The sequence below is a fragment of the Vigna umbellata genome, chromosome 10, assembly GCF_029865625.1.
Source record: "Vigna umbellata cultivar VRB3 chromosome 10, Vumbellata_1.0, whole genome shotgun sequence".
Lineage (NCBI taxonomy): Eukaryota > Viridiplantae > Streptophyta > Magnoliopsida > Fabales > Fabaceae > Vigna > Vigna umbellata.
Window position 1 is genome coordinate 18,241,109 of NC_142174.1, and position 22,547 is coordinate 18,263,655.

Genomic DNA, 22,547 nt, shown 5'->3' on the forward strand with positions numbered 1-22,547 from the left:
ATTCTGAAACAAAGTTAAATATTATCATAGACTAAGTATTCAAATGAGCTTATCATAATCTGATTTATGTTTGGACAGTTTTCTAAAAAAGTAAATTAATTTATTTTGAAGACATCTTGTAACTTTCTTTAATTATTTGTTTGTTTAAAATTAATTATTTTTACTTCCGTAATAAATAAATTGGTACTAATTAATAGTAAATTATATAAACAAATACTACATTTAAAAATAAATTCATTTTACTACATTTTACTACATTGTAATTTTATAATTTTTAAAAATTATTTTTACAATTAAATATAATATTAATAAATAATATTTTATATTACTTTAATAACTAGGTACATTTTGGTAATCTTCCATTTTTATCAATTAAACTAATTTTTTAAATTTATCATATCAATCAAACTTTACATTAATTCTTACAAATTTTATTTTCAAATTCACTCTCAATTACCCACAAATCTACTTAAAAAAAACAACTAAAAAAATACTTTTAAATTCACTCAGATCCAGAATAACAAAGCCTAAATTTTAAAATGGTGCAGCGTGATTATTTGACATTGGAGGTTAAATTCGTAAACTTCCTTATTTGAAACATTTAATTTGTTTCGAAGGTTTTCTCTCTTTTCCATAGTTCTTTTGCAGACGGTACTTTTAGTGAGTGCTTGTGTGTGAAGGTTTTCGATCATGGTGGTTGTGCATGTTTTCTTTCTTCGGTGAAGGTTATCCATTACTTTCTTCTTCGTCTTTGGTTATTCATTCTTTTCGTTAAAGAAGCACAAACCGTAGGTGAAGGAAAAAGGAGATTTTTGGTACGGCGGCAAGGATCATGAAGAAGGTCCAATTCCAGGTATGGGGGAAGCTAACTTGAACTGGTTTGTTTAAGTTGTGTTAATATTTGATGAATCTATAAACATATGTTTCTCTTAGGGTTATGAATATACTATTGTTTGCCACGTTTAGTTGTTTTATTAATACAACGTCTTTAACGAATAATTTGTAAATAATTTGAGTTTTGAGATGTGTTAACTTTAGTGAGTTTTAAGATGCGATGACTTTAGCAAAGGTCATCCTTTCTTGAAGACTTTTGGGAATAGGACTAGGATTTGGAACCAGAGAAGTTGATAAGTGATTGTTAGAATTACTGAAATTCCCTTGATTCCACGTTTTAGACTTTTGATTCCTTGGTCACTTCTTGTTCATGTTTCAAACCAGCTTGAAGTTGGCTTATTTGGCTTTCTAGTCTTCCAATTTCACTCTCAACCATCAATGGCTCTCCTAAGAGTTCTGTCATCTGAACGAATTGCATAATTAATTCCTAAACCAAGGTCATGAATAAAGCCAAACAAAAAACAACTATGAAATACTTTAAGAAATGTTGGTTGATCTTATTTTTTGGTTTAATGAGATCAATTCAAACACTTTATGGAGTTGTTTAATAACCTCAATTACTATATTAGTAATTACTATCTTTTATAATGCAAATGAACAGAAAGGCAGGCTTAACAGAGCATGTTCTTGAAAAATGTATTTGTAGAGGGAAGCATTAATTTTCATGGACAAGTGCCTTTTTGAAAACATATTCTATTTATTTTGCCTTTTTCACGCAGTTGGCTTCTTTTTTCCTTTTTTCACCTTTCCTTGTGGTGGCATTTTGGGAGAACTATTTTCCAAATCTGACTAAAAAAACCAATAATAAGTGAAGGAAGTGGTGCTATTAAGCTTTTTTTTAGTGCATGGGAACATAAATTATGTCACTGGACTTCATTGATGGAAAATTAGTAATATGTCCTCACTATACAAATGTAGATTATAATGTTTTTATATCTTAGCCAAACACCTTAAGAAATAGAAGAATGTGAAGTGAAAAACTAATTATTGCACCAATAAATCTGACTACTTATATCCTTCTTAAGCATTTTCTTGTTGTACATAACGATTGTCACAATAAACCACATAAGATGAAATGGATAACCACATACTGCACCAAAAAACGAAACCACTTCAAATCATGTTTCTTTTATATTAAATATTCTTAACTGATGACCTACAATTTGTTTCATATCATAAATTATATATCCTTCTTTTAACCTTTTTGTTTTCCTATGTCTTCTTTTCCAATTACCACTATTTATTTATCTGAACTTATATGCAAATGTCATATTGTATACTTATGGATGGCCTAACTAAGGCAGGAAAAATACATGAAGCCAAACTAATCTTTGATGAAATGAAGAAAAACCATGTCAGATAAGGTAAGTTGTATTCAATGAAATGATTTGACATAATAAACATCCATATAAATATCTGGTTATTCTAAGCTATTGGTTATTTCTCACATGTGCAGATGGCTATGCTCATAGTATCATGATATCAGCATTATGTCGAGCCAATCTTTTTCGGAAAGAAAAACAGTTAAGCAAGGATTTTGAAACCACCTCTAATAAATATGATCTAGTTATGCTGAACTCAATGTTGTGTGATTTCTGTAGAGTAGGTGAAATGGAAAGTGTAATGGAAACTCTAAAAAAGTGGATGAACTGGAAACCAATCCTAACTACAATACCTTTCATATTCTATTAAAATATTTCTGCAGAGAAAAAATGTATCTATTAGCTTATCAAACCATGAAGGACATGCATGGTAAAGGCCATCAACCAGGAGAGGTATAGCGTCTTATCCAAGTACTAATATGGAATACCTTGTATTATTGAACTTGGTCTTCCTCATTATGTGACTAAAATTTGTCCTTTTAATTTTATCATGTGTATACATTTTTTTGGATCTTTGTGGTGTGACAAGGCTAGTACCTTGTTACATAAAGGTCATAGGTTCAAATCCTATAAGCAACCTCTCTGCTAGTGGGGTTAAGGTTGTATGCAAGTGTTCACCCTAGACCCTACTGGGTGGATGACTTATGCTCTAGTTTTCACTTTTTTACAAAAATTGTTTGGACCCTGGTTAGGGATTTCACATTTTTATTCAAAACCTGAACGTCATATAGAGGGGGCCAGTCTTTCTTCTCTGCCAATATATGAGCTGCATCTTTGAATGGCTTCAATGCATGAATCTCATTAAACATCCATAGGAAAATCATCTATAAAAGCAAAAAGAACATGGTAAGCATCTTCTCCTTGTAATAGGAAAGCAAACATAATGAGTAGATTAACATTCAATTTACTTATGAAGGAAATGCAATGTCATGCACGATGTTCCACATCCAAATATAATTCTAATTCTAACCAAATCTTTTCATTCAATGAATGTTAAGAATGCATATATATTGGTGGCAATTGATAATTACAGATGAACTAAAGGCTTGAATTACTTATTCTAGAGTTTTTTCTTTCATGGAAGAATCAAAACAAGATGCACAATATCATTTTAATCATATCACTGGTCATTGTGAAATCTCTAATATACATCAGCATTAGTCTCTCAATAACATCAGTTTAATATTAGTTAAGTAATTAAAGATAAAAAAAGAGAGATTCTTTACACCCTACCTCTTCTGTAAAAAAAAGCACAGGGAGTCCTTCTTTGGTAGCTCTAATGGTAGCTCTAATTGCATCAAACATGTCTTCAACTTCACTCCTTATACTATTGGCATACCATTTACTAGCATAACCCTGCAGAGAGATCGAGGGACCAAAGTTGAAGGAGAAGCATGGATAATGCATAAACAAGGAACCAAAAATAATAATACCTGACAATAGATGGATTCATGCATAAGAGCATAGAGTGGATTGGTATCAAAAGATAACCACTTCTCAAACTGTAGAGTGAAAATTGGCATTAGATATTCGGAAGGAAACTTGAAATTATGTAGTGCAACCCATGATTCATCTTTGCAGGGCTGCAATTTAATATTCAGAGGAAACAGTTAGCTCAACATGATGATGATGAAGGAATTAGATGGTCAGATCAACAAGTTCTTTCCTTTTTAGCTTCTAGGATGAACAAATTTGGGCAAGGAGAGGGCTTCGCCAGTACTGCTGCTATAAAAATACAAAAAAGGTTTTGGGGGTGGAAGAAGAGAAAAGAATTCTTGATCATTCATCAGAAAAGAGTTAAAATCCAGGCCCATGTAAGTGGTCACCAGGTCAGAAGGAAATATAGAAGAATCATGGGGTCCATGGGAATTCTGGAAAACAAGCAACTCTTAAAGGAGTCAACAATTCTTTCATATAGACCACCATCCAAGCCTCCAGACCTGAATTGGAGGCAGCAACCAGTGGGTTCCCTTCCTATGATGAAGATGAGCCATGGGAACAAGCATTACTGTACCAACCTTGAGGACAAGGTTGTTTTGCAGCAGGGTGTAATGATAGGATTTAATATGATAGGTTATAATGGGTATTAGGTGTGCAGGAGAGAGAAAACAATTGAAGAATTAATTGTTCAGTTTAGGAATTAATTGTTGTTGGGTAGTTAGAAGTGGGCTGCCTTTATAAGAAGGCAAGGGAGGGCTGGTAGAGGAAGAGTTTTTTGATATCAATTGTATAGACAGGAACCTTGATCCTGGAGGGGGATTATGCTCCCAGTTACTGGTTGTACATGACATTGGTTGATGTGAATACATATTTTCATTCTTTTCTTACCATTTGGGTGTTATTGGTGAGTGTGTGCTGTGAGACAGTTAGGATTCATACCCAGAAATCTAACAATTTGGTCCGACCTGCCGGATCAAAGTGGGGGTGAAGGATCAAGAAGCTACTCCGCTTAGGAGGGGACTGCCGGATCAAGAAGGGATCAAGAAGTGATCAAGAAAGGGTGGAAGCATGGAAGGAAGAGACAATACCTTGGAGAGAAGGGTCAGTGAACAGAAAATGGGGATGGCAGAATGGAGGAGAGATATCCAAGAAATAAAAGAAATGTTACAGGAAATCAAGATTCACATAATGGGCTCAGAAAGAAGTGAGAAAGCTATCATGAGAGGAAAGAAAGATGGTTCAGAGGAAGAGCTGGAGGAAGACAGGGGCAAAGGGCAGCAGAATTGGAGGCAGCGGGTAGAATTGCCCAGGTTTGAGGGGTTGGACCCGTTGGGATCAAGTTGAGAAGTTTTTTGACACCCAAAATATCACAGAGAAGGAGAGGCTCAGGTTGGCTTACAGCTGCATGGAGGGAGGCACAATTTATTGGTTCAGGGCCTGGAAAAATAAAACCAAGAACCTTTCTTGGAAAGGGCTGAAAGAGGCATTGATAATGGGGTTCGGAAAAAGAGATAGAGGTTTTGTTTTTGAAAAGTTAGGCCAAACTGCAAAAATCACAGAAGCTGCTGATGAGAAAGTTGTTGGTGTTGCTGCCCAGGAAGTGGCAAAAGCTGCTCTTTCTGGGAAGGAAAGAGAAAGAGATATCAGTGCAGAAGACAAAAACTGTGATGGAGGCATTGTTTGTGTTGCTGCCCAGGAAGTGGCAGAAGTTGCCGTTTCTAGGAGAGATAGTGGGGTAGGTTGTGATGTGTATGATAAAACAGTGAAGAAGGGTGAAGACAGAGGAAAGAAAGCAGAATATGGTGGGAACAGGGTGAGTATGATGGCTGGAAATAAAGTAGAAGATGCAGTTGTCTTGAGTGGGGAAAAAATATGGTTGTCATAAACATATAAAACACTAGAAGACCAATGGCAGAGATATTTCTTTGCAGGGCTGCAATTTAACATTCAGAGGAAACAGTTAGCTCAACATGATGATGATGAAGGAATTAGATGGTCAGATCAACAAGTTCTTTCCTTTTTAGCTTCTAGGATGAACAAATTTGGGCAAGGAGAGGGCTTCGCCAGTACTGCTGCTATAAAAATACAAAAAAGGTTTTGGGGGTGGAAGAAGAGAAAAGAATTCTTGATCATTCATCAGAAAAGAGTTAAAATCCAGGCCCATGTAAGTGGTCACCAGGTCAGAAGGCAATATAGAAGAATCATGGGGTCCATGGGAATTCTGGAAAAAAAGCAACTCTTAAAGGAGTCAACAATTCTTTCATATAGACCACCACCCAAGCCTCCAGACCTGAATTGGAGGCAGCAACCAGTGGGTTCCCTTCCTATGATGAAGATGAGCATGGGAACAAGCATTACTGTACCAACCTTGAGGACAAGGTTGTTTTGCAGCAGGGTGTAATGATATGATTTAATATGATAGGTTATAATGGGTATTAGGTGTGCAGGAGAGAGAAAACAGTTGAAGAATTAATTGTTCAGTTTAGGAATTAATTGTTGTTGGGTAGTTAGAAGTGGGCTGCCTTTATAAGAAGGCAAGGGAGGGTCTGGTAGAGGAAGAGTTTTTTGATATCAATTGTATAGACAGGAACCTTGATCCTGGAGGGGGATTATGCTCCCAGTTACTGGTTGTACATGACATTGGTTGATGTGAATACATATTTTCATTCTTTTCTTACCATTTGGGTGCTATTGGTGAGTGTGTGTTGTGAGACAGTTAGGATTCATACCCAGAAACCTAACACAAGCCCTCACGAATTTGCTTTTGATACCACTTCAAAAAGCCTTTTACTAAGGAAGGTGTCTTATTTGTATATAAACCCATATTCATCTCTTGTTTTATTCTATGTAGGACTTTGTTTGTATCCTAACAAAATGTACTCCAAAGAAACCAAATACACACACTCTGGAATCAAATACAACATGCAACGTGAAGCCAAACTACAAGGGAACCAAATACAGAAAAATAGAATTGAATATACCATGTTTTTACTCCTGGGAAACCGAATACATACATAGGGGAACCAAATACAACCCCTTTGTATTTATTTGTATTGTTGGAACCGAATACGATTGTCGTGTAATCGAATACGTCTATGTTATTCTTCATCTTCAACCACTCCTCTTCATCTTCTCCGTGTTCAAACACTTTGTTCTTTATCTTCATCTTCAATATAGTCATCAACCTCGACGCATCTACCATAGACCAGCCTCGTTCTTGGTCCTCATCTCCAATGAACATCCCTACAATCTCAAATATGGTATTTGGATGTGATATTCGAACTTGGTATTATAAGATAAGTTAAAGACAAACAAAACTTTTTAAACACAATTCCTCTAAATCTCAACACATTGTCAGGTAATGAAAAAGTTTTTCACTCTTCAAATTACTTCAAATCAGTCTACATATATGTTTTAAAACAAACACACAAATCAACTCAAATATTTGTTTGCAAAACTTACCGAAGAGTTAAATCCTTCATGCAAACACAACATTAGTGAGATTTAGCATGTGTTTATTTAAAGATAATTGATGTATAAAAATGAAATAAGTAAAGAAAAGTTGATTTCCAAACATTAATATCGTGGACCCACTTTATTGTTGTGCACTGTTAGGAGACACGAGAAGACACGAGAAGAGACTTGTTCATGCTTCTAGCTCATTCTTTAACCATTTAATTGACGATATAGACCACACATCTCCAAGGATTTGTCAAAACTAATTATAAAATTGTCCGAAACAATTATAGTTATAATAGTCTTTAAGTTATTGCTAAAATTATTATACAATTGTTGAGGTTCCATGATAAGGACACTGCTCAATTTAACTCTATTTATGAAATAAGGATATACTTTTATTCTTATATACTTAATATTAAAATTATTTTGATTCTCCAATATGTAATTTATTTTTATTTTAATTATTTAATAAAATATTTTTATTAATTGGGTATTTATTAAATTAGAAAATTTTGTCTCAAATTGTAAAAAATATTTATTTCCATTATATCTATGTTATTAGGTTGATTATTTTTATTAATTTTTATTTTTTATTCTATAAAAATTTATATGTGTTTTATCATACAGAGAAATTTCCTAATAGTAAAAGAAACTTAATATTTCATTCTTCAACTGTCTAACAGATATGTGATAATTATAATTGATATACATAAAATAGAAAATATTTAAATTAAAATATTTAATTTATTAAGTGTTTCTAATATAAATATTATTTATTAAGTCATCTAAATGAAGATCAATAAAAACACTTAAAATTTATTTATACTGAAGACATTAATATTATACATTTTATCCTTGTTAAGTTTTTCTTTTATGTCAATTAAATTAAGGATATGATAAGGTAATATTATTTTAAAACTTTATAAATACAAGAACAAGAAACAATTTAATAAAAAGAAGCTACAGAATTATATGATTAAGAATTAAATTCGACTTTTAAAAAATTCCAATTTTGGGGGGTATTTGCGAGATGGACTAGCTTCTTCGGAAAGGCCAATGAAATTCCAACTAAACAGGGTATAAGGTTTTGTATTGGGTTTTACATCTCATTGGAATCAGATTCAAACTGCTGCGTGTCCCTCTGACAACCTTAAGTTTTGTGTCTTTCTCTGCCAGAAACGCATGAAGGGTCGAATTGGCTGCCCTTTTTCTCCTTAGTGGCTGGTTTTCGAAACACGTGTAGAAGAAAAAATGGGGTTGGGGTGCGGGTTTTATACTGAAGTTACCAACTTTCGTCGTTTTGGGGGGCTTTGAGAGAGTGTCATGGTCATGGAGGGAAGAGCCAGTGAGGATTTAACGCCCAGGTATTATGCCCTTTGTGCCATTGGAGGAATGCTCAGTGCTGGCACCACCCACCTTGCCATCACTCCTCTTGATGTATTGAAAGTGAACATGCAGGTGCTTTTCAAATCGTTTTGTTCACTCACTTTATGCCACAACTCATGTTTTGCCATGTTTTATTAGGGCATTGAAATTAGTGAAGTGATTAGTATCTTACGTTTTATGCTCAGAGATATCTCAATAAATTGGCCTCCGATTCTTGTCGCATACTTAGCACACAAAACAAATGGGGAAATTTGAGAAGTTGAAGTGGGAACCACTTTACCGTTTTGTATCACTTTTGTTACATCATAGAAAACAAAATACTGAAAGGTTGAATTTTTTGGCTGCCCTTTTGGGATGATAGTGGAATGAGTTGTGGATTGTTTTCTCATTATAGTGTGTGGAATAATAGTTGTTGATTTGCTCATATGTGTTGATGGGAAATTATTTTGTTAAATGTAGGTGCACCCAATTAAGTATTACAGTATTTCGTCTTGCTTTAATACCTTATTGAGGGAACAAGGGCCTGCAGTCCTTTGGAAAGGTTGGACCGGCAAGTTCTTTGGCTATGGGGCTCAAGGAGGGTGCAGATTTGGTCTCTATGAGTATTTTAAAGGGGTTTATTCAAACGTATTGGTAGACCAGAACAAGAATTTTGTTTTCTTTCTCAGTAGCGCGTCCGCTGAAGTGTTTGCCAATGTAGCTCTATGTCCATTTGAAGCTGTTAAAGTGAGGGTTCAAGCACAACCATGTTTTGCTAAGGGCTTGTTTGATGGCTTTCCAAAGTTATATGCGTCAGAAGGCACACGAGGGTAAAGAAAAATTCTATACTTAGTTTTTACCTGCTGGGACACTGTATTTAGGAGATGATTATGATTATTTATCTTCTGTTCTATCTACTACTTGCAGATTCTACCGTGGACTAATTCCACTTTTGGGTCGAAACATTCCATGTAATTTTCATAATCTCTTGTTGGTTAATTCTACACTAGTTAGGGTAGTTTAACTATATTTTGAAATTAAAGAGACATCAGTAATATTTTCACATTGATATTTTGGATGCCACTCTGTCTTGTGTAGTCTTCTAGCATATAGCTATCTTCCAGGAAATTACTGAAATTTTAACACCTTGCTTTTCTCATTGGTGTACGTTCCTGTATCTTTATCATTCAGTTCTAGCATAAAAAATATTTCCTTTTCTTTTGTTAAATCATGCTATTACGTACAACAAGGTTCAAGTAACTATTTGACTGGACTGGCTATATGCATTGTTGCGGGTTGATTAATAGTGTATGAGAGATGCATTGTTGATCAAAAAAAAACAACTGACTTCTTTCAAGCTAACCATGCCGAGTATTCAAATATGCATTGCAGCCATGATCTTGTAATGATTAATTTTGTTCTCTTGGAGTAGCACGACAATGAAATATGTATTGATTAATCTTGTTCTCTTGTTCATAAATGAACTGAATATTAAGTATTCTGCTTCCTTTTCTTTTGAGCAGTTTCCATGGTTATGTTCTCAACATTCGAGCATTCTGTTGATTTTTTGTATCGAAATATGGTTAAAAGAAAAAAGGAGGACTGTTCAATAGGTCAACAACTTGGTGTGACATGTTTAGCTGGGTACGCAGCTGGGTCTGTTGGTAGCTTCATTTCTAATCCTGCTGACAATATTGTATCTTCTCTTTATAACAGAAAGGCTGATAGTCTTGCACTGGTATTTGTTTCTTTTCAATTAAGTTTATGATACTTCCTTCAAAGATAGGATAGATCAAACTTAATTCGCGTCACTTATTCGGTGTGCAGGCCATCAGAAATATTGGGCTAGGCAATCTATTCACCAGGAGTCTTCCCATTAGGATGTTGCTGGTTGGTCCTTCTATAACTTTGCAATGGTTTTTCTACGACACCATCAAAATTTTAGGTGGATTGTAAGTTTATTACTCCCTGTACTTTTAATATTCAGTCGTTTATACTGTAGTTTCTTCTGTTTTTGTGATGTCATTTTGAATCTGCCAATTTTTCATTTTAAATCATGTTTATATTTTAGTATTTTACAATTTACTCTCTATCTGGGCAGAAGAAAATGAAAAGAGCAAATCGGAGAAAGATATATATAATCAATAAATTAACGGGAAGTGCTATTTTCACTCAAGGAAGCAAATTTGTCTTAAGTATCTCTAAATAATTACTGATTACAAAGCCCAAATTTCAGATTTTGATTCTTTTGTTCAAGATAGTCACAATATAAGAAAGCCTTAAAAGTTTGGATCTTGATATTGTTACACAAACCATAATTTCCTTTGCTTGCACCTGGTATTTGAGTCCAACTTAGGGGAGGTTTGACTGTATGAAATTTCAGTTGTCACCAAGGAATTGTTCTCATTTGTTATGGGGAATCATGTTCTTGCTTGTGCATGCATTTGTATTTCATTATTTACATCTATATTTGTATCAACCTATATTTTGTTTTCTATGCCTTTTGGTTTTGACATAACCACATGGTCGTGCTATTTTGTCAGAATGATTGAATTATTGCGTTAATGTTTTTGCTTCAGAGAGAAGTAAACATCATCTTAACACCAGTAGATACCTGAATACAAGTGTCTAAATGTAGTGTGAAAAACATAAAGCAAAAGTTTTTTAAAAAAATGCTTTAAAAATAACAATAATGGGCACGTCATGAAGTGGCTTTTTAATGGATAACAATACAAAATATTATTCTCTGATGATGAAGTTATAAGAGTAATAAAGAAGGAAAGTTAAAATATTGGTAGAAAGAAAAGAAAGATAGCATATTTCAAAGGAACTGGGAAGAGGGATAACTGATTGAGAACAAGGTTGGTTTTTAGGAGGGGTGGAATTGTAGGACTGAAGAAAAGGAAATTAATTCAGATTTGAATCATTTTTGGATTGAACATCTCTTGTTGAAAGTGAAGGGGAAACTTTGGATGGGAGTCATCTCTCCTATTCCCCATTCTTTGCTAGGAAAAACTAAATTCTTTCTTCTATTTGCTACTAGTGTATACGTGATTGTATATTAGCTCAAGTGTTTTAGCTTCTGTTTTTAAGCAACAGATTAGTTTTGCCATCTTTAGTTAGCTATGCCAGCTATAGTTATGTTGTCCTAGCTGTTATTTTGTTATAGGCAGTTACACAAACTACTTCTAATCATTGTACTATAAATACTTGAACTCTGTTCTTGAGAGATTTAAGAAAATCAATAACAGAAAACTTTCTTTTTCAATTCTCAGTTTCCGTAAATTCTTCATTGTTAACCTGGGTTACTAACATTTAATATTGGTGTAGAGAGTGAATAAGTGTTTAACTCACCTGATCTGTGTATGACTTACCATTTAGCATTGAAAAATATAAAAAGGCTGTGTGATAATTAAGCAGGTTGATGTGCCAAAGTTGCTGTAGTAAGAAAGTAATAATATTGTAGATAAGATATGGTAGCAAACAGAATTGTTGAGAATGAAAAGCATGTGTTGCAGATTTCTGCACTGGCCTTAGCTGATGCTGCATAATCGAGAAGACTGTCATCTGATGATAAGTTTGCAAGTCATCAACTGCTATGCTTTAATATTAACTTAATCCTTGCTTTTATTCTGTTCAGTAGTGGTTTTTATGTTGTTCTGTTTCATAGATCAGAACCAACCGACGCACTTAAGACTTTAGCTGTTTACAAGTATGTTAATGCATCTTGAGGATCTGAAAGCAATGATGTTCTGAACTAAACGTTAACTTCAATTCTCTATTTTCTGAAATTTGTTTTTGTCTATCATTGCAGGCCAACTAGTGGTGAAGTTACAACTGATACGAAAGGAGGTGGGAGAGCCTAAGATTAAGAAAAAAACAGAAATTTGCAGTCACATTTTCAGGCTGACTTGGATGATTGCAAGTCATTTTATACTATGTATAGGATTATTTTTGCGGTAGCTTTAGCTTACTGTCACCATGTAGTCTCTTTTAATTTTTCATCATAGGTTTTCATTGATGTCTTTGATATTTGCCTTTCTAAAAGAACGAGGAGCTCGTTTATGTCGTTAAGTCTACTTAGCATACTGAGAGTTGTGTAATAAAAAGAGAAAACACAGATTTAATACAATACTTGTGCTGCCAATTTACCATTTAAGGTTTTATTTTTACCGACACCATTTTATCCAACCTTGGATTCTATTAACTACATATCAACATTTTCTTGGAAGTGGTTCCCAATCTTTTCTATTATGTTTTGGTATTTAGTGCTGGAGGGGACAATTCTGATCCCATGAGCTAGTATTTGGATTTAAGACCAAACAACCAATTCTAAGATGTTATATCAGTTAATCCTTGTGGTTGTTAAATTTATCACACCACCCTTATCCAAGTTTATTGAATTATCTGGAGAAGTTTAATCATGTATACTTAATTGAGATGTGTAGTTCCAGAAGTAAGAGAGGCAACTGTATGAGTTAACTTGCTGAGTTGAGTTAGAGACAGTTCAAATTATAAGATTTGATTGTTTTCATGTTTTTACATCTAAGGAGAGAAGAATCATCAATCACAATCTTATAATACAACTGTCGAATTTGTCTGTGAAACTATGAGCAACTGAATCATAAATGAACTATTATTGAAGGGGTAGGAAACAGCAAGCTCAATGCTCACGAGCAGCATAAGCAGTAGCTATCTGATAAATGAGAACCAGAAATGAGGAAGCGCTTTGTATTGTCACCATTCATCAGATGTCCTTCAAAGCTCAGCATGATATGGTTTGTTATTGAAGGGGCAGTCTCACTATCTGCTGTGTGGACATGTACTTTCACTGTTATGTCACTGTCACCTTCACCTTCAACAACACGTTTGGTTAGCCCCACTTAGCTACCATATTTTTGTAACTCTAGATTCGTCATAATGTCCTGCCATGCAGTAGCAGAACATCGGATGATGGTTTCAAACGCTGTCATTCTCAACTCTTCAGACAATAGCAAATAACTGTACAAACTTTATGTAGTATTCTACAGTGGCCCAAGAACAGTAGTAACATGATTGCTTAGCGAAACTGTTAAGGTGAACTGGTTCGTGTGATGTGAATGAACAGAGGATGACTTCATGATCACACAACAAAGGGGATCATTTTTAAGGTTGTTGAACAACTAACACAAGCAGGATAGTGTTATGTAGTGTGTCAACAACAATTGATAGATTACTTTATTCTTTAGCCATTGAGTCAGGTATTCGATTCTGAAGGAAGAATTCACGGGATTCATTGTAAAGTTGTTTCTGTTTACTTTACTTTAATAGCTTTTTCACGAAATTGCTACAACAAAACAGTTATGAATCCGTATCAGGGTTGTTCTTGAATCACGGCAACTTTCTATAGATAGAAGCATAATAACACAATATCCAAAGGCCGATTATTCTTCTGTGAAAACACAACCAAACAGACCACTATCTTACCACGTTGTCTCTCTTAGATTAAGGACACGAACATAATAATTTCGTCATATAAAAATATTAATGATATAATAAAGTGTATGAATAACAGTTTTCCATAAGCATATTACTCCTACTTTTAGTTTGTTAATTAATGTCAGAAAAGTACTTGTTAGTATTGTGGCTTTATTCATTAAATAAGCATATTGTAGAAAGTGATTGAGTGATAGGGAATAAAAAAGTGATTAACAGTTATACATTTGCACATAATCTTCTGGCAACCAACTGGGAAGATGCAGGTTGAAGAAATAATCCACCTGCAACTTAATTAATTAAGACTTAAGCAGACCTAATCTTCAAACTTCAAACTAAATAATGTTATCCACAAGCTTCTAGATCTCAATGTTTCCTATTACATTTTATAAAATCATTTTCTCTTTATGATCTGCTTCGTTAACTTTAAGTCTTTACAAATAACTATCATTAATATCAAATCTCTCTTTAATCATTTTTTTTTCATCTTGCATTGGAAATAAATGTAATTCAATTAGTGTCGGATGGAATCGCGCCACCTAAGTGTTTTTAAATGACTATGACTAGAAGAAGGGTCGTTCGAAGCTAAGATTAAAGAAAATTTAAATTAAGTGAAAGTAAATGCTTTTTTTTAAATTATATTAAACTTTTTCACCTAGTTACTTTTGAGTTTCAATGTCAGTATTTATTTTATTTAATAATTTATTTTCGTAACCAGCGTTTTTATATTTTAAATTACATTATAAAAATTCTTTAATATAATATATGAGTTTATTATTTATATTTTTATTTTAAAATTGAACATTTTTATACAAGTAAGTATATAAGGTAATATTATCAGAATTAAGTTGTTTTATTGATATCTCCAGTTTTGTATTAAGTTATACTAAACACAAGAAAATATTTGGTATTTGGTTTGTTATTTTATTCCATTTGAATTGAAAACGTTTTAAAATTGTTTGTGAAAACAAAAAGAATTCACAAATTTGTTTATTCTTATTGAATTATTTTAAAATTAAATTTTTTACTTATACTAAATGTTATCGAAAGTAAATTGTTTTATATTGTTTTCTTATTATTTATTGAATATTCAGAAATTATTCGCATATTCTTTTTTAGTCATATTTCTACTTTTTAAAATTAATTAATTTAAAAAGTGTTTACAGTTTCACTAGTTGTGAACTTGAATTTATATTCAAAGATAAATATTAAACATTTAAAAACCAATTTAAAGTTATGAATTCATGAATCGGACTTAATTTCAGTCCTTCTCATTTTAAATGTTATTGATAAATACCATTATATTTCAGGTGTCACATGTGATTTCTATCTTTTTAATCTTTGTTTTGATTTTATTTTAGGAATTTTATAATTTTTATTTTAGTTACTCTTATGTTTTTGAAAAAATGAAAATGGTGATTTGTGATTATTTTACCTATAAATAAAATATTAACTCTGATGTTCAAGACTCGTAACTATTTTGACCTAAGTATTTTTTAATGTATTTTAGGTAAAGAGAATTCTTATTCTTTGTATTTATTTTTGGTAAAAGATACTCAGTTTTTTTTATCTGAACATATATGAAAGTCATTTTAATTCCATTATTACATTTATTTTCATACATTTTTTTTCTGAATATAAAGAAAAACAAAAAATATGAATAAGTTTTATTTCTATGTTTATCCAGAAAATAAACCTCTACGAACATGAACAATAAAACTTTTTTCTACAACCTAATTATTTCATTAAAACTTACTACTTCCTTAAGTTTAAGTTTATAAAATTTTCATTTCACTCAAATTAAAAGCTTTTAAAACATTTTGTCTAAATGAACAAAAAAAATTATAAACTGTATTTATTTTTATTTGCAAGTCCTATTTTCATCCATCAGTGAGGTAATTATGTTCCTTGCTTTAATTAAATTATTCATTAAAAACAGTAAATTATAAAAAATATATAATCCCTAAACAGATTTGGTTGAAAAAGAACTATTTAAAAAAATCTTTTTTTTAATGGAACAAAACTTAATCTGTCATAGATAATAATAATAATAATTAGGCCAATAAACATTTTCATTTATTATTGTCAAAACAGCATTATTTGGATATTAATTGTTCAAGTCATCGAGATCTCACATTAATTAAATGTAAAGATAGTTTATAGTATATAAACGAAGAGAATTTTTATTTTATAAGTAGATTATATGAGAATGAGTTATATTTAAATTTAATTTCTAACATAATATTAGAATTTATTTTAACGAAATTTGAAAAATTTATTGTAGTTCTATTAAGACAAATTTCTATACAAAGAAAAAGTGTTTGTGATTAGTTTAAACGAGAGTGTGAATGCGAAGAGACTCACATTTAAAGAAAAAATTGTTAAAAAATTAAATTTGAGTTTAAGTCTTATATTAAATAAAGACAATAATGTAACTCATTGGTATTATCTAACCTATATAAAATTATATAAAAATATATAATGTAACTGTATAAGATGAATACGTCTTGACAAAACAAAAGTGGATCAAAATTTTCAAATTGACTGAAAATAAAGTAAAAAAACATACACCATTGAGACATAAAAAAAAAGAATTGTATAATTTGCATCAAAGGGTTTATGGAGAACCCATAATAAGTATATCATGTGTGATCCTGGATTTGAAGGTAGCTTCGGTCATTATCCCATAATTAAAGATGCAGAAAGCAACACTGGAATATCTAATTCTGCCACCCCTTTGCAAGCAATGTTGTAACTCTTCTCAAGGGTGAGAATTAAGTCAAAGAAGGCTTAGTTGAATCTGAGGTTTGCCCCACCAAGAAAGAATTAGTGGCACCTGTTAATATTAGAGAAAAACTTGTTTTCAATCTTTGGTATTATGTTCCATATTACATCAACTTGTGGACCCTTTTCATAAACTCTTAGGTGGAAGAAACTTCAGGGAACTAAGATATTATGTTCAAGATTTACGTAAATACATGCTAATGAAACTTGACACAGTTGACAAATTGTCTCGACACTTAAATATGCTAATTAGGTGGTCTCAGATACCAATACCATATTAAAAGAGACATTGTTTATTTGGCTGATTTTCAATCTTTTGAAAGAGATATTTTTAATTCATCGGCTCAGAAAAAATTCTTGATTAAAAAAATAAAAATTATTTAAATTCATTTTTGTATGGTTATTGAATCATTATTAACGACGTGATGCGAGGTAAACCTTTAAACAGTGATTAATCTGACCCAATTTCTGCATTGTATAAAACTATTGATCTAACTTTTCTATTAGACATTGATAGCTTTTTAATATTAATGAGTGTTCATAAAACACTGGTTTGTATGAGGAATTCTTTTGTTCTGACCTTTGGTTATAACTTTTCCATCATGAAAGTCTGTAGCAGCCACAGATTGCAACCAAAATAATAGCTTCCAGAGCAAAAGTGTAGTTAGCAGTAGGTTAACACAACTGGCAAAAGATCTAAGACTTGGCCACCTCGGTCTTTATAAATTATATTGACCTGGTTTTCTGACTTTAACCCTCATTAGTTTATCTCCTACAAAGATTATCTATGAAACATGTGTGAGTAGTATCCAGCTGCCCACGTGATTAAACGAACCATAATGGCTGCCAAGTGATTAAATCTGAGAACATAGTGATCGTGGTTTGGTATTTACTACCTCTTTTTCAGTGTTATTATCAGTGCTTTCAATATTTTCATTTTCTTCCCATTTAAAAGTTCTACCATTGTAATTTTTAATCCATATCAGAGCGCATTAGCAACAGTAACAAAGCTAAGGAAATGGTAAAATTCAGTGAAAGAAGAGATTCTGTGAACGTGGTACAAAGGGTAACCTGTAATTCATTTAACAATAGAGTGAAGTTACAATTGTACATACATAACGATAGATAGTACATATTCATCTTCGGTTCCTCTCCCACTATCCATCGCTGTTTGCCTTTTGGATTGTGTACACTTCTTTCTACTTTCAAGACAACAGAATACAAATGAAATAAATAGAAAATTCAAATTATACAGGGAAAGAAAATCAGAAAATATTGAACAAGAAATCTACAATTTGTGCCGTCAAGTCAAAGCAAATTATAACTGCCTACGAAGGCTGTCAATTTATGCACGCACGATCCATATCTCTGCATATTATTGACCGCACACTGAGGGATATATTTGTCTCTATTTTTAAATGCATATCCCTGTCACATAGGAAAATAATAAACATCAGCAGCCATTACTTCCCTCTTTGCTATCGTCCCCTCCACAGAAATCCAACCATGCAACAAGTATTGATCACTGAACAGGGTGTTTAGATGAGCCTCTTTGAAGCTTGAACTGATGAAAATAAGCTCATATCATTCTCTATACAAGCTCATTTTAATCATCTTCATGAGTAAGCTTATCAAATAAGTTATTTTCAGATTATTTCAACAAGTTTCTGGGTTAAATTTACGAGATGAGCTCTCATATGATACGAACAGATTGAATAAATGCTTAATTAAATTGTTTTTACCCAAATGCACCCTTAAATAATCAGTAAGTGGGAACACTCACCCAGAATTAAGCCTAGAACAAATATTTCATGGTTAATACCCAAATATCAATTTTGCAGTAGATGTATACAGAACTAGAAAACAAATCAACTTACACATGGAATCTGTTGCTTGCCAACATCGGTGTTGCCGAATGAAATCATGTTTTCACATAATCAACCCCGTCACGCTTTCTCTTGTTAGATTTTGAAAAGAAGCACATCTGAGCCCAACTCTTTTTCTGCTTAAGAGGCTGTGATTTAATATCCTTCTTTTCACTTTTCTCAACAAGCTCAGCCATGTATTGAACAACAGCCTAGGATGAACCAACACATGGAAATTGAGGTAAATGACACAGATTGAAATATCAAGGGAACAATATTAAACAAGAAAAACAAAAAAGGAAGTTACCTGAGCTCCCTTCTCAGCTATATCTCTTGGTGGAACTTCAAGAGGATTCTCTTCTGCTCGCAGGATGCGCAGTCGAGTGAGCATCCTAAACGAGTCAGGAAGCACACGTATCTGATTATTGCTGATATCCAATTCCTCAAGCATTTCAAGATTCCCAATGGATCTCGGTAAGTATCTCATGTCAGCAAAATTGTTGCCTATGTTCATCTTGACAAGCGAGGTGGCAAAACACAAGCTCTCGGGCACAGACTCGAGCTCATTGAAACTCACATTAAGTTCCTTGAGGTTTGTTAGAGATGACATTGTCGTAGGTAGTTGTTTGATGTTATTGTACCGCACAGACAAAATCTCGAGGCTCTGAATCTTTCCAACAGCTTCAGGCAGGGCCTTGAGTCGGTTATAGTCAAGACGAAGCTCCCTGAGGGAAGAACAATTACCAACAGAGTGAGGAAGTTCCTCTACATCATTCGTTTCCACATTCAATACTTTTAGTCTAACAAGCGACCCTAGAGTGTCGGGAAGCGCTGAAATCTGATTTGAACTCAAATCAAGCTCCTCCAGACGTATCAACCTGGTAAAAGAAGCAGGCAGAAGAGTTAACTGGTTTCCCCGCAGATCAAGATAAACCAGACTGAGAAGATTTCCAACAGAATCAGGAAGCTCAGAGATTTTATTGGAATGCAAGTCCAATCTGGTCAATGATGAAAGCCCTCCAATCGTAGCAGGTAGGGCCATAATCCGATTCTCTGACAAATCAAGAGTAACCAAACTCGACAACTTCCCTATCGAATCAGGCAGCCAATCAACCTGGTCCGCCAACTTGTTCTGCAGATTGAGATCACGAGTCCCTTTCTTCGCAGACACTTCAATTAAGCTAGCAAGCTTTATCAAACTCAACTTATCCCCATCTTGACCTGCAAAACAACATTAACAAACACGATTTCCCACACTTTCACTCCCAACGTCCAATACAAGCAGCAAAATACCAAATAACAACGACAAAACCTAATTCCACCACTCAGTAACTAAACAACAAAGCCAATAAAAACAAAATTGAACGTTGAGCAGCATATCATATACGATCGATTACCTGCGGGAGCTGTGGCCTTTAACGATGGATTCAATATACTGGCTTTGGAAGGGATAGTGGGTTCAACTCCAATAACTCCATACCCATTGGAGTAAAACGAGGACTTGACCTTCTTGACGTAACTGTCATCCCGCGTGACCAATTCAGGACGTTCTTTATCCGCGTGGAACATTTTAGAAGTAGCAGCAGTGGCAGCAGGTACAGGTGGGGGCTTATCAAAACCACCAACGGAAACCGAAGCAGAAACAGAATTCATGGACAAATTCGAGGAAACCGAGGAAACGGGACCGTTAGAGTAGGATGTTTTGCGAGAAGCAGGTGCAGAGGGAGATGAAACGCACTTGGAAGCTCTCTGAATCAATTCATCGAACAGAGAATGAACGTTGTCGAGATCGAGAAGTTTGAGAGCCTCCCTCTTCTGCTCCTTGCTCTGGTAATACACGACGTTCCTCTGCATCTCTTGGAGCACCATAAAGAGCTCTTCGGGCACATCCACACCCTTGCTCTGTCGCGCTATGGCCTCAAGCCTGGCCTGGTCTTCCTTCTCGACATTGACGATCAAACCTCTGGCCACCTCCACCTCTTCAATCGAAGGACGCGGCGGCAGAGATCTGTGAATCCTCATAATCTCCTCCACCACCCCATCCACCGATGTCCAACTTTCCATCTTCCGAACCACCCCAAATTTTCACAAACCTCCCCACCTCATTCCAGAGAGAGATCTGAAATCCCACAAGGAAAAGGATTGTGCTTTCAGTGTAAACAAAACATCTCCTACCCTTCTCTCTTATTATTCTTCTTCTTCCCTCTTCAACTTCTTCAACTTCTTCTACTACTACTTCTTCTTCTTCTACTTCTTGTTCTACTTCCCTCTCTCTTTTGTCTTATGCGCCACTTTTTTTAGTTTCCCCCTTTACCCTCCTCCCTTTCCTTAAATAACAGGACGACCACACCCTCTGTCCCCGTTAACTTTGTTTTCCCCGGCCCGCTGTTTTATTAACGCCTTCGTCAAACCAGCCTCAGGCTCTATTATTTTGTTGATTCCCACCTATTTATACCCAACAAATTCAAATAAATTCATCATAATTTCCTGAGTTATCCCACGTAACAGTGACACCCAGTTATGAGATAGAAACAAAATTGAGCATATAATAAAAAATAATAATAAGAATAAATAAGTTTGTAGGAAAGGGAAGAGGGGGGACACGTCGAAAGGTGTATCCAGCTGGCACTGGCAATGCCATAACCCTTTTCTGCGGCTAACCCAACACAAGACTGCAACTCATCACGGAACAGGTAGATACAACACTGGATTTATGGACTCGGTCACTTTTTTCCAACCCCTCTTCCCTTATTATCCTTGTTTGTTAGTGTTACCAGGGTTGTGTTCATGGGCCTCTTTCAAACTCTGGATCAATGCTTGACATGATGTGATATGATAGTCGTCCCATGATCTCCATGGATCTCTGATTCACCCTCACGTGCTCTGCCATTACCTGTCCCCTTAACTTCAGGCGAACCCCGTGTACATGTTACCATCTTCCTCCTACACCTATTTAGTATCTACATAACCAACCAACCACCATTATGCATCATCATCATCATCCTCATCCACTCTTCTCCAATACCCTTTCTCTAAATATATTCCCTTTCTTCTCCAATTTTTCACCTTTCCATCCCATACGTAATCAAACATAAACTTACCTCTTCAACACTATTCAAAGTTTACATTTTTTTTCCATTCAACTTCTGTCACACTTGCTTCAAAATACCCACAATATACTTATTTACCAAAACAGTCTGTATTAAACGCGCATTTGCAGTGTTGGTGAAAGCGACATGCTTTTTAATTAGTTCAGTTTTTTTTCTTAGTAAAGATGGAATCTTCCCCGAACACGCACGTTATTTGTAGTGAAGCTTAAGCACTGTTAGTGTATTTTTGGATTTGTGACGGTGAACAACCTCGCAACTCATTTTCATTCTTTATGGGTAAAATTAATCTGATTTACCCTCTTATGAATCAGCTAACAGAATACACGACTTCGCTTAATCTATTATTGAGTTAAGTATGTTGACTTACCAACTGGTTAACCTAATTTAGAAAATTAAATAAATAGTATATATATATTTTTTAAATGCCTTAAACCAGCTCAATCCACAGGTTTGCAAGAACAATAACTATTTAACTCATGAAAAAGTGAGTAAATGTTTTTAAAGCATGTTTAACTGGGTAGGGTGAAATCAGCTCATAAAATGAAACTCATACATGTTTTTAATTTTTGGAACAAGTTGTGATAAGACATCAACGGTTGCAAAAGATGGATGCTGCTAAAGGATTAAAATTTGAGGAATTTAAGGTTATTTGTTTGAAAGTACATTTAAAATACCAAACTTGCAATTCCTTCCAACGGATCCAAACCTTCCAGAAGAAATCCTTCTTCGTGAACCGGCCTACGCCATTTTTTTATCACACGTCACTTTTGATC

At 34.0% G+C, this 22,547-nt stretch overlaps 2 protein-coding genes and 1 long non-coding RNA gene across 4 annotated transcripts; 2 read left to right on the forward strand and 1 right to left on the reverse strand.

The window, feature by feature from the left end:
- Positions 1-592: 592 nt before the first annotated feature.
- LOC124838063 (uncharacterized) lies at positions 593-2,762 on the forward strand. Its single transcript, XR_007028808.2, has 3 exons — positions 593-853; positions 2,199-2,258; positions 2,351-2,762. It is a non-coding gene; the product is annotated as an uncharacterized LOC124838063 (long non-coding RNA).
- Positions 2,763-8,266: 5,504 nt separating this feature from the next.
- Positions 8,267-12,716, forward strand: PHT3;3 (phosphate transporter 3;3). The gene is made up of 6 exons (XM_088099913.1): positions 8,267-8,633; positions 9,021-9,370; positions 9,468-9,511; positions 10,064-10,278; positions 10,368-10,492; positions 12,355-12,716. The coding sequence occupies exons 1-6, from the start codon at positions 8,499-8,501 to the stop codon at positions 12,404-12,406; spliced, it is 921 nt and encodes a 306-aa protein (XP_087956039.1). The 5' UTR covers positions 8,267-8,498; the 3' UTR covers positions 12,407-12,716.
- Positions 12,717-17,854: 5,138 nt separating this feature from the next.
- LOC124838060 (plant intracellular Ras-group-related LRR protein 4-like) lies at positions 17,855-21,724 on the reverse strand. 2 transcript variants are annotated; one of them, XM_047313568.2, is made up of 4 exons: positions 20,062-21,724; positions 18,972-19,885; positions 18,677-18,876; positions 17,855-18,363 (listed from the first exon to the last, which is right to left on the reverse strand). In XM_047313568.2, exons 1-3 carry the CDS (start codon positions 20,726-20,728, stop codon positions 18,721-18,723), a joined length of 1,737 nt encoding a protein of 578 aa, XP_047169524.1. In that variant the 5' UTR covers positions 20,729-21,724; the 3' UTR covers positions 17,855-18,363; positions 18,677-18,720. The 2 variants fall into 2 exon arrangements, with proteins under 2 accessions (XP_047169524.1, XP_047169522.1); XM_047313566.2 differs by having other exon boundaries at positions 17,855-18,227; positions 20,062-21,719.
- Positions 21,725-22,547: the final 823 nt, after the last annotated feature.